Source organism: Lagenorhynchus albirostris, chromosome X, assembly GCF_949774975.1.
Source record: "Lagenorhynchus albirostris chromosome X, mLagAlb1.1, whole genome shotgun sequence".
In the NCBI taxonomy this organism is placed as follows: domain Eukaryota; kingdom Metazoa; phylum Chordata; class Mammalia; order Artiodactyla; family Delphinidae; genus Lagenorhynchus; species Lagenorhynchus albirostris.
This window is the reverse complement of record NC_083116.1, coordinates 57,133,702-57,146,379: the sequence shown is the minus strand read 5'-3', so window position 1 is coordinate 57,146,379 and position 12,678 is coordinate 57,133,702. Positions and strand designations below refer to the sequence as shown.

Sequence of the window (12,678 nt, the reverse complement as noted above, 5' to 3'; positions counted from 1 at the left end):
CGTGTCCTCAAGTCCATTCTCTACGTCTGCATCTGTATTCCAGTCCTGCACCTAGGTTCTTCAGAACCTTTTTTTTTTTCAGACTCCATATATATGTGTTAGCATATGGTATTTGTTTTTCTCTTTCTGACTTACTTCACTCTGTATGACAGACTCTAGGTCCATCCGCCTCACTACAAATAACTCAATTTTGTTTCTTTTTATGGCAGAGTAATATTCCATTGTATATATATGCCACATCTTGTTTATCCACTCATCTGTCAATGGACACTTAAGTTGCTTCCATGTCTTGGCTATTGTAAATAGAGCTGCAATGAACATAGTGGTACATGATTCTTTTTAAATTATGGTTTTCTCAGGGTATATGCCCAGGACTGGGATTGCTGGGTGGTATGGTAGTTCTATTTTTAGTATTTTAAGAAACTTCCATACTGTTCTCCATAGTGGCTGTATCAATTTACATTCCCACCAACAGTGCAAGAGGGTTCCCTTTTCTTCACACCCTCTCCAGAATTTATTTTTTGTAGATATTTTGATGATGGCCATTCTTATTGGTGTGAGGTGATACCTCATTGTAGTTTTGAGTTGCATTTCTCTAATGATTAGTGATGCTGAACATCGTTTCATGTGTTTGTTGGAAATCTGTATATCTTTGGAGAAATGTCTATTTAGGTCTTCTGCCCATTTTTGGATTGGGTTGTTTGTTTTTCTGATATTGAGCTGCATGAGCTGCTTGTAAATTTTGGAGATTAATCCTTTGTCAGTTGCATCTTTTTCAAAAATTTTCTCCATTCTGAGCATTGTCTTTTCATCTTGTTTATGGTTTCCTTTGCTGTGAAAAAGCTTGGAAGTTTTGTTAGGTCTCATTTGTTTATTTTTGTTTTTATTTCCGTTTCTCTAGGGGGTGGGTTAAAAAGGATCTTTCTGTGATTTATGTCATAGAGTGTTCTGCCTATGTTTTCCCCTAAGAGTTTTAGTGTCTGGCCTTACATTTAGGTCTTTAATCATTTTGAGTTTCTTTTTGTGTACGGTGTTAGGGAGTGTTCTAATTTCATTCTTTTACATGTAGCTGTCCAGTTTTCCCAGGACAACTTATTTAAGAGGCTCTCTTTTCTGCATTGTATATTCTGCCTCCTTTATCAAAAATAAGGTGAACATATGTGCGTGGATTTATGCCTGGGCTTTCTATCCCGTTCCATTTGTCTATATTTCTGTTTTTGAGCCAGTACCATAATGTCTTGATTACTGTAGCTTTGTAGTATAGTCTGAAGTCAAGGAGTCTGATTACTCAAGCGCCATTTTTTTTCTCAAGATTGCTTTCGCTATTCAGTGTCTCTTGTGTTTCCATACAAATTGTGAAATTTTTTGTTCTAGTTTCTTAAAAATGCCATTAGTAGCTTGACAGGGATTGCATTGAATCTGTAGATTGCTTTGCGTAGTAGAGTCATTTTCACAATGTTGATTCTTCAATACAAGAAAATGGTATATCTCTCCATCAGTTTGTATCATCTTTAATTTCTTGCGTCAGTCTCTTATAGTTTTCTGCATACAGGTTTTTGTCTCCTTAGGTAGCTTTATTCCTAGTTATTTTATTCTTTTTGTTGCAGTATTAAATGGGAGTGTTTCCTTAATTTCTCTTTCAGATTTTTCATCATTAGTGTATAGGAATGCAAGAGATATATGTGCATTAATTTTGTATCCTGCTACTTTACTAAATTCACTGAATACCTCTAGTAGATTTCAGGTAGCGTCTTTAGGATTCTTTATGTATAATATCATACCATCTGCAAACAGTGACAGTTTTACTTATTTTCCAATTTGGATTCCTTTTATCTCTGTTTCTTCTATGATTGCTGTAGCTAAAACTTCAAAAAGTATGTTGAATAACAGTGGTGAGAGTGGGCAACCTTTTCTTGTTCCTGATCTTAGTGGGAATGGTTTCAGTTTTTCACCATTTAGAACGATGTTGGCTGTGGATTTGTCAACTATGGCCTTTATTATGTTGAGATAAATTCCCTCCATGTCTACTTTCTGGAGGGTTTTTATAATAAAAGGGTGTTAAATTTTGTTGAAAGCTTTTTCTGCATGTATTGAGATGATCATGTGGCTTTTATCCTTCAATTTGTTACTGTGGTATATCACATTGATTAATGTGCGTATATTGATGAATCCTTGCATTCCTGGGATAAAACCCCCTTGATCATGGTGTATGATCCTTTTAATGTGCTGTTGGATTTTATTTGCTAGTATTTTGTTGAGGATTTTTGCATCTATATTCATCAGTGATATTGGCCTGTAGTTTTCTTTCTTTGCAACATCTTTGTTTGGTTTTGGTATCAGGGTGATGGTGGCCTCATAGAATGAGTTTGGGAGTTTTCTTCCCTCTGATATTTTTGGAAGAGTTTGAGAAGGATAGGTATTAGCTCTTCTCTAAATGTTTGATAGAATTCGCCTGTGAAGCTATCTGGTCCTGGGCTTTTGTTTGTTGGAAGATTTTTAGCACAGTCTCAATTTCAGTGCTTGTGATTAGTCTGTTTATATTTTCAATTTCTTCCATGTTCAGTCTCAGAAGGTTGTGCTTTTGTAAGAATGTGTCCACTTCTTCCAGGTTGTCCATTTTATTGGCATATAGTTGCTTATAGTAATCACTCATGATCATTTGTATTTCTGCAATGTCAGTTTTTACTTCTCCTTTCCCATTTCTAATTCTATTGATTTGAGTCTTCTCCCTTTTTTTCCTGATGAGTCTGGCTAATGGTTTATCAATAGTTTTAGTCTTCTCAAAGAACCAGCTTTTAGTTTTATTGATCTTTGCTATTGTTTCCTTCATTTCTTTTTCATTTATTTCTGATCTGATCTTTATGATTTCTTTCCTTCTTCTTTGTTTTTTTTTGTTTTGTTTTGTTCGTTCTCTAATTGCTTTAGGTGTAAGGTTAGCTTCTGCTTGTCTATAAATGTTTTAATTTCTCCATCAAATCTGAATATGATACTTGCTGGGTAGAGTAATCTTGGTTGTAGGTTTTTCCCATTCATCACTTTAAATATGTCCTTCCATTCCCTTTTGGCTTGCAGACTTTCTGATGAAAGATCAGCTCTTAACCTTATTGGGATTCCCTTGTATGTTATTTGTTGTTTTTCCCTTGCTGCTTTTAATCTTTTTTCCTTGTATTTAATTTTTGATAGGTTGATTAATATGCTTCTTGGCATGTTTCTCCTAGGATTTATGCTGTATGAGACTCTCTGTGCTTCCTGGACTTTATTGACTATTTCCTTCCCATATTAGGAAAGTTTTCATCTTTAATCTCTTCAAATATTTTCTCAGCCATTTCTTTTTCTCTTCTTCTTCTGGGACCCGTGTAATTCAAATGTTGGTGCATGTAACATTGTCCTAGATGTCTTTGAGACTGTCTTCAATTCTTTCCATTCTTTTTTTTTTTATTCTGCTCTGCAGTAGTTATTTCCAATAGTTTATCTTACAGGTCACTTATCTGTTCTTCTGCCTCAAATCTTCTGCTATTGATTTCTTCTAGAGAATTTTTAATTTCATTTATTCTGTTGTTCATCATTGTTTGCTCTTTAGTTCTTCTAGGTCCTTGTTAAACATTTCTTTTATTTTCTCCATTCTGTTTCCAAGACTTTTGATCATCTTTACTATCATTACCCTGAATTCTTTTCCAAGTAGACTGCCTATTTCCTCTTCATTTGTTTGGTCTGGTGGGTTTTTACTTTACCCCTTCATCAGCTGTGTGTTTCTGTCTTCTCATTTTGCTTAACTTACTGTGTTTGGGGTCTCCTTTTCACTGACTGCAGGTTTGTAGTTCCCATTGTTTTTGGTGTCTGCCCCAGTGGCTAAGGTTGGTTCAGTGGGTTGTGCAGGCTTCCTGGTGGAGGGACCTAGTGCCTGTTTTCTGGTGGATGAGCCTGGATCTTGTCTTTCTGGTGGGCAGGACTGTGTCCGGTGGTGTGTTTTGGGGTGTCTCTGTCCTTATTATGATTTTAGGCAGCCTCTCTGCTAATAGGTGGGGTTGTGTTCCTGTCTTGCTAGTTGTTTGGCATAGGGTGTCCAGCACTGTAGCTTGCTGGTCATTGAGTGGATCTGGGTCTTAGCATTGAGATGTAGATCTCTGGGAGCGCTTTTGCCGTTTGATATTATGTGGAGGTAGGAGGTCTCTGGTGGACAAATGTCCTGATCTTGGCTGTCCCTTTGTGCCCAGTGCACCAAGACCCTGTCAGCCACATGGCTCAGAAGAAAAGTTAAGAAAAAAGAAAGAAAGAAAAAAGTAACATAAAAAAATTAAAAAAATAAAAAGTAAAAAAAAGAGAAAAAAATAAGAAAGAAACAGCCAAACCAAAAAGCAAATCCACCAATGATAAAAAGCACTAAAAACTATACTATAAACAAAAGAAAAACAAAAAAAGGGACATACAGATCTCTAAGACAAATGGTAAAAGCAAAGTTATACAGACAAAATCACACAAAGAAGCATGCACATACACACTCACAAAAAGTGAAAAAGGAAAACAATATATATATCATTGCTCCCAAAGTCCACTGCATAAATTTTGGGATGATTTATTCTCTATTCAGGTATTCCACTGATGCAGGGTACATCAAGTTGATTGTGGAGATTTAATCCGGTTCTCCTGAGGCTGCTGGGAGAGATTTCCCTTTTCTTCTTTGTTCACACATCTCCTGGGGTTCAGGTTTGGATTTGGCCCCGCCTCTGTGTGTCGGTCACTTGAAGGCATCTGTTTTTTGCTCCATAAGGATGATTTTAAAGGAGCAGCTGATTAGGGAGCTCTGGTTCACTCAGGCCAGGGCGAGGGAGGGGTACGGAATGTGGGGCGAGCCTACAGTGGCAGAGACCAGTGTGATATTGCAACAGCCTGAGGCACACCGTGTGTTCTCCTGGGGAAGTTGTCCCTGGATCACAGGACCCTGGCAGTGGCAGGATGCACAGCCTCCCGGGAGGTGTGGTATGGAGGGTGACCTGTGCTTGCACACAGGTTTCTTGGTGGCTGCAGCAGCAGCCTTAGTGTTTCATGCCCATCTCTGTTGTCCATGCTGATAGCTGCGACTCGGGCCCATCTCTGGAGCTTGTTTAGGCAGTGCTCTGAATCCCCTCTCCTCACCCACCCGGAAACAAAGGTCTCTTCCCTCTTAGGCAGTTCCAGACTTTTCCCTAGACTCCCTCCCGGCTAGCTGTGGTGCACTAAACCCCTCCAGGCTGTGTTCACGCCACCAACCCCAGTCATCTCCCTGTGCTCCGACAGAAGCCCGAGCCTCAGCTCCCAGCCCCCGCCCGCCCTGGCGTGTAAGCAGACAAACCTCTCGGGCTGGTGAGTGCCAGTCAGCACCGATCCTCTGTGCAGGAATCTCTCTGCTTTGCCCCCCACACCCCTGTTGCTGCGCTCTCCTCTGTGGCTCCGAAGCTTCCCCCCCCCCGCCACCCTTATTCTCCGCCAGTGAAGGGGCTTCCTAGTGTGTGGAACCTTTTCCTCTTTCACAGGTCCCTCCCAGTGGTGCAGGTCCCATCTTTATTCTTTTGTCTCTGTTTTTTCTTTTTTCTTTTGCCCTACCCAGGTACGTGGGGTGTTTCTTGCCTTTTGGGAAGTCTGAGGTCTTCTGCTAGCATTCAGTAGGTGTTCTGTAGGAGTTGTTCCACATGTACATGTATTTCTTATGTATTTTTTGGGAGAAAGGTGATCTCCACATCTTACTCTTCCGCCATCTTGAAGGTCCACCCATAAAGGTCATTTTTAATCATGTAAAAGATTAGCTTAGACTTTGTCCTGTAGGTTATGGGAATTATTAAAAGATAAGCAGTGGAGTGATCTGGTCTGCTTTCAATCAGATAGACCACTCCGGTGTTGGGAATAGATTAGATGGGACTTGGAGTAAGACTACAAACAAGGAAACTCTGTAAAAGTGGATTGCCCTCATCTAGGCTGTGGTGATGAGGGCTGAATAGGGCAGCATAAGTATGGATGGAGACAAAAGTGAGAGAATGGAAAATATTGTTCAGAAATAGAAATAACTTTCTAACAATGGGTAGGCATTTGATAATCTATAGATGTGGATAATGAGACTAGCTTGTATCAAAACCAGAGAAAATTCAAAACTTTAGCCAATAATTTTCACCTCTTCCTTATACTTACCATAAAATACAAAACAGCAGCAAAAGTGACTATTGTGCTTTTCAGCTTCTTTCTCTTCTTCGCTTATTCTTCTGTAGAATAGTCACAAAGCAAAAGTCAATTAAAAGAGTTAAAGAGTGGGAATGAGAGGCAAAAAGGGAGAGAAAATTCACAAGCCAGATAATGCCTCCCTAAACTAGGAAGAATTACTCTAGTCGAGTGAAATCCACTAACTATATACTATTCTAATATAGCATATTATATTCTGAAATTTGCATCAAGAAATTGAAATTTTACTGTATATTTTCCTTAAGACCTAAGAATTACTAGTTCAGTTCAAAATGGAAATTCAGTCATTACATTTAAAAAGAATTAAACCTCTTCTTATCTTGCCAAAGTCATTAAATACTACTAAACAGAAGCTAAATTGTCTTTTTAAAGTTTTGAGAAATTAGTTTATTTCTGATATTTGGGATGCAATATATATTATTATGATTAGGAATCATAAAAGCACATTTCTTTAGTAGGGAAATTATTTATACGAAAGTACCAAATATGTTAAATATAATAACATTCACAAATTGACTTAGGAAAATCTACTACATATAGTAAAATTGGCTTCTAACTTTTAGGGATCTACTCATACCGATTTCTATTTACTAACTTCTTATAGAGTCTTCAGGTCTGTATTTATAATTGATATCATAACTATTGTCTTTTAAAAAGTCTTAGACATTGTAGATGTAATACTGTATCTATTATCAGATTTACTATGAAGCATTTATATTTAATAAATTTAGCAATTATTATGATATAATAATAATACCACTAGTAATATTCTATCATCATTACTACTACTGTCATTACTGTCACTACTACTACTACCATCACTACTACTACTACTACTACTACTATTACCATCACTAGCTAATGCTTATCAATTGTCTGCTGTGTGCTAAGAACTGTTTTTGACATTTTACATCTTATGACTAGCATAATGAAAAGAAACTACTCTGTTATCCTCATTGATTTAGAGAAACTATCTGCTTCATCTCTATGAATCTCAGCATCATCATCTATTACAATAGTTGACTGCATGATCACTTAAATTCCTTTCTAGTTGCCTAAATATCTCATACCCAGTAAACCTACTTTTTAGGACAAAGGGTGAACTCTTTATCTAAAGTCATATGATTGAAAAGAAAAATGGAGAAAATTGATATTGTAGTTGAAAAGTAATGTCTCCCCAGGTTTATAGAAAAAAATAGTAGCAACATATATACATATATAAAGAACATATGTAAAACTATATATATGTATATAGTAAACTCTCTCTCTCTCTCTCTCTCTCTCTCTCTCTATATATATATATATATAAATATGTATATAGTAAGAATCCCTATGAGTATCTTTTTTTAACGAAAACATTGTTTCACACTTATATATTCCTTCTAACTACCTTTTTGTTCCTAGCCAGAATGTGTTACTTGAATTAAACATATGTTATAATATTCTTTGCAGTTTAAACACTTAGAAACAAAGAATGATAGAGCTACAGGAGAGCTTGGAGCTCATCTGTCTTGGTTCTTGACCAACTATATGGTCCCCAGGCTTTGAAACAACTACCTATAAAATCTTTGGCCCTCAATCTATGAGAACTACTAGTTCTGGGATCTTGAAAAAATTTCTTGACCTCTCAAGGACTCAATTCCCTCATCTATAAATTGGAGATAACAATATCTTCCTTGCTGAGTTGTTGTAAGTTTTAAATGAGATATAGTCCTAGAAAAAATGTTCAGTACATGGTACGTCCTAAATAAATTATAGTTTATTTTTATATAATTTTAATGTAATATTCTGTGGCATTGTTTATAATATATGGAATCATAAATTTCAAGGGAATCAACATATGTAATGTTTTTGAATAAATAATTTTACTAGAAGCAAAATTTTGTCTTATCAAGGACATTGCTATACATTAATTTGAATAAATCTATGTTTTTGATTTAAATAATTTACTAAATGCTTTATTTGAATGATGATAATTAAGTATAATTATTATAGTAAAAGTTTTTTATGCTTAACCATATTTAATAGTCTTTTATCAAAAATAATAGAAACCATATATTCTCGGTGTCTTTATTCCAAGATTTCCATCTTGTGATTACCTTAGTCCTCTGAATTTTTGTCGTAAATTAACATAAATTTAGATGAGTAAATAACTCTCTTCAAGTTGCTGAAGGTCATTTATATGAAAAGACATTGAACTGTGAGATAAATACAACTGAAACTCAAATTAGCATCATATTCACTTTAGTGCAACCAAAATATTTTAATTGTATTTGAATAATTTTAAGATTTTTTAAATGTCATATAATTTATAATTTTGTTTAATGTTCCTTGAATATTTTTCTATTGTCCTAATATCAATATCTTAAATTTTTACAACTAATTTAGGAAGAATGTGAAGGTCGGTCTGCTTAGAACCCTGCAATGAACCACTATATTGCTGGAGCCCAGCAATTCTGTTTGAGAAATTATCACAGATTTCAAGGTTTCAGAGAATAGTAACAATCATACATTAGGGCAGTTAAAGTTTCTAGTTAAGACATAAGGCCTTGAGAGTTGAGTTATAATTGTTTTTACCTCTTCATTACCTTTTCTGTTTATGAAAGAAATGTTGTTGTGCCTTTACAGATTGCTTAACATAATCATTGCTGAAAGTTATTCTCTTTAAAATGTAGAGATAGATTCAAATATAAATATATGGAGAGAGACAGAGTTTGATGATATGTGCATATATTTAAAGAGATAGATATTTGCCCTAAAAACTGGTAACATCTCAAATAAAGAGACCCTTGACACTGTAAGTTTTAAAAGACATACCATGTTTTTTCTTTTTCTTCCATACATCTTTTTTATTTTCATCTTTATTGGTGGATAAATGCTTTACAATGTTGTGTTAGTTTCTGCTGTACAACAAAGTGAATCAGCTATATGTATACATATATCCCCATATCCCCTATCTCTTGAGACTCCCTCCCACCCTCTCTACCCCACCCCTATAAGTCATCACAAACCAGTGAGCTGATCTCCTTGTTCTATGTAGCAGCTTCCCACTACCCATCCATTTTACATTTGGTAGTGTATATATGTCAGTGCTACTCTCTTACTTCATCTCAGCTTCCACTTCTCCCCCTGTGTCCTCAAGTATGTTGCCTACATCTGTGGCTTATTCCTGCCCTGCCACTAGGTTCATCAGTACTGTTTTTTTAGATTCCATATATATGTGTTAGCATACTGTATTTGTTTTTCTCTTTCTGACTTACCTCACTCTGTATGACAGACTCTACATCAATCCACCTCATTACAAATAACTCAATTTCATTCCTTTTTATGGCAGAGTAATATTCCACTGTATACATGTGTCACATTTTCTTTATCCATTCATCTGTCGGACATTTAGGTTGCTGCCATTTCCTGGCTATTGTAAATAGTGCTGCGATGAACATTGTGGTACATGTGTCCTTTTGAATTATGGTTTTCTCAGGGTATATGCCCAGGAGTGGGATTGCTGGGTCACATGGTAGTTCTATTTTTAGTTTTTTAAGAAACCTCCATACTGTTCTCCATAGTGACTGTATCAATTTACATTCCCACCAACATTGCAGAAGTGCTCCCTTTTCTCCACACCCTCTCCAGCATTTATTGTTTGTAGATTTTTTGATCATGGCCATTCTGACTCATGTGAGAGGATAACTCATTGTGGTTTTGATTTGTATTTCTCTAATGATTAGTGATGTTGAGCATCTTGTCATGTGTTTGTTGGCAATCTATATGTCTTCTTTGGAGAAATGTCTGTTTAGGTCTTCCACCTATTTTTGATTGGGTTGTTTGTTTTCTCAATATTGAGCTGCATGAGCTGCTTGTTTATTTTGGAGATTAATCCATTGTCAGTTGCTTCATTTGCAAATATTTTCTCCCATTCTGAGTTGTCTTTTCATCTTATTTATGTTTTCCTTTGCTGTGCAAAAGCTTTTAAGTTTCATGAGGTCCCATTTGTTTATTTTTGTCTCTTACTCTAGGAGGTGGGTCAGAAAGGATCTTGCTGTGATTTATGTCATAGACCGTTCTGCCTGCATTTTCCTCAAAGAGTTTGATAGTGTTTGGCCTTACATTTAGGTCTTTAATCCATTTTGAGTTTATTTTTGTGTATGGTGTTAAGAAGTGTTTTAATTTCATTCTTTTACATGTAGCTGTCCAGTTTTCTCAGCACCACTTATTGAAGAGGCTGTCATTCTTCCATTGTATATTCTTGCCTCTTTTATCAAAGATAAGGTGATCATATGTCTGTGGGTTTACCTCTGGGCTTTCTATCCTTTTCCATTGATCTATATTTCTGTTTTTGTGCCAGTACCATACTGTTTTGATTATTGTAGCCTTGTCATATAGTCTGAAGTCAGGGAGCCTGATTCCTCCAGTTCCATTGGCTCTTCAGGGTCTTTTGTGTTTCCATACAAATTGTGAGATTGTTTTGTTCTAGTTCTGTGAAAATGCCATTGGTAATTTGATATGGATTGCATTGAATCTGTAGATTGGTTTCAGTACCACAGTCATTTTCACAGTGTTGATTCTTCCAATCCAAGAGCATGGTCTATCTCTTCATCTTTTTGTATTGTCTTTGATTTCTTTCACCAGTGTTGTACAGTTTTCTGCATACAGGTCTTTTGACTCCTTAGGTAGGTTTATTCCTATGTATTCTATTATTTGTATTGCAATGGTAAATGGGAATGTTTCCTTAATTTCTATTTTTGATTTTTCATTGTTAGTGTATAGGAATGCAAGAGATTTCTGTGCATTAATTTTGTATCCTGCTACTTTACTAAATTCATTGATTTGCTCTAGTAGTTTTCTGGTAGCATCTTCAGGATTTTCTATGCATAGTATCATGCCATCTGCAAGTAGTGACAGTTTTACTTCTTCTTTCCAAGTTTGGATTCCTTTTATTTCTTTTCCTTCTCTGATTGCGGTGGCTAAAACTTTGAAAACTATGTTGAATAATAGTGGTGGAGTGAGCACCCTTGTGTTGTTCCTGATCTTAGAGGAAGTGCTTTCAGTTTTTCACCAATGAGAAGGAAGTTGGCTGTGGGTTTGTCATATATTGCTTTTATTATGTTGAGGTAGCTTCCCTCTATGCCCACTTTCTGGAGGGTTTTTATCATAAATGGGTGCTGAATTTTGTCAAAAATTTTTTCTGCATCTATTGAGATTATCATATGGTTTTTATTCTTCAATTTGTTAGTATCACATTGATTGATTTCCATATATTGAAGAATCCTTGCATTCCTGGAATAAACCCCCCTTGATCATGGTGTATGATCCTTTTAATGTACTGTTGGATCCTGTTTGCTAGTATTTTGTTGAGGACTTTTACATCTATGTTCATCAGTGATATTGGCCTGTTTCTTTTTTGTGACATCTTTGTCTTGTTTTGGTATCAGAGTGATGGTGACCTCATAGAATGTTCGGGAGTGTTTAAAGACATACCATATTTTGAAACTCAATAAATATCTTTAGATCTTCTGTGTTTTGAAATATGTATAGGAATAACCTGATGAATAATAAGAATATTTTTCTGAATTTATAAAATATTTCATGCTATCACTACATTCCTGTAGTCAAAGTAGAAAACAATCTTCCACCACTACTACCACCACCATAAAAATACATGTGTATTATAGAGCATACTTACTGGAGATGTGAAAGCAAAAATAAGTTGGTTGCATGATTGAATACTCTTTGGTTGAGTCTAATGTTAATCGGAATCAAAAGAATCTAATCTTATGTTGACTCATACATTTATATATCTCTCTGAAACTGTATCTATGGTTTATAATTCATCAAAACCGGCAAACTGATTTCAATGACTAAGCCTTTGCAAACTATTTTCCTTTCCATATTTTAGCTACCATGCAAAAGCGCCTGAAGAAGGAGAAAAAAGCAAAGAGGAAACTACAAGAAGCCTTAGAATTTGAATCAAAGCGAAGGGAGCAAGTGGAGCAAGCACTTAAGCAAGCTACTACTAGTGACAGTGGATTGAGGATGTTGAAAGGTAATGTCTGTATTGCACCTTCACACTCAAGGTGCACAAAGCAGAGAGAGGGAGAGAGCCAGGGAGGGAGAGGGGGAGAGAGCCAGGAGGGAGAGGGGGAGAGGGAAAGGAAGGAGGGAAGGAGTGAGGGAGGGAGAAGCTTTGTCCAGGAATACAGTAATTAAAAAATTGATTTGAGGCCAAGTGCTTTAGTTCATTAATTAAATCTGTCAAAATAAGCCCTATTCTGGGAGATATAAATAGTCTAGGAACAGGAAATCCTGCTGCTTTTTGCAGAAGAAGTAATATTGATAACTTCCCTGCACTTAAAATGTAAGTGTTTTAGGTCCATTCGTGTTAAAATATGCTGATGTTTGGTGTACTTTATTTTAATGAGCTTCAGAATGCTGGTTCCTTTAATGCAGATTGCATCAGTGATGAGGGCTTAA

General features: G+C 36.1%; 1 protein-coding gene across 1 annotated transcript in view; it reads left to right on the top strand.

The window, feature by feature from the left end:
* The window catches only part of DACH2 (dachshund family transcription factor 2), a 638,219-nt gene that overhangs the window by 607,648 nt on the left and 17,893 nt on the right, over positions 1-12,678 (top strand). Inside the window, exon 10 of the mRNA XM_060137515.1 lies at positions 12,104-12,250. Coding sequence (XP_059993498.1) covers positions 12,104-12,250 — 147 coding nt within the window. The remainder of the gene's footprint in view (positions 1-12,103; positions 12,251-12,678) is intronic.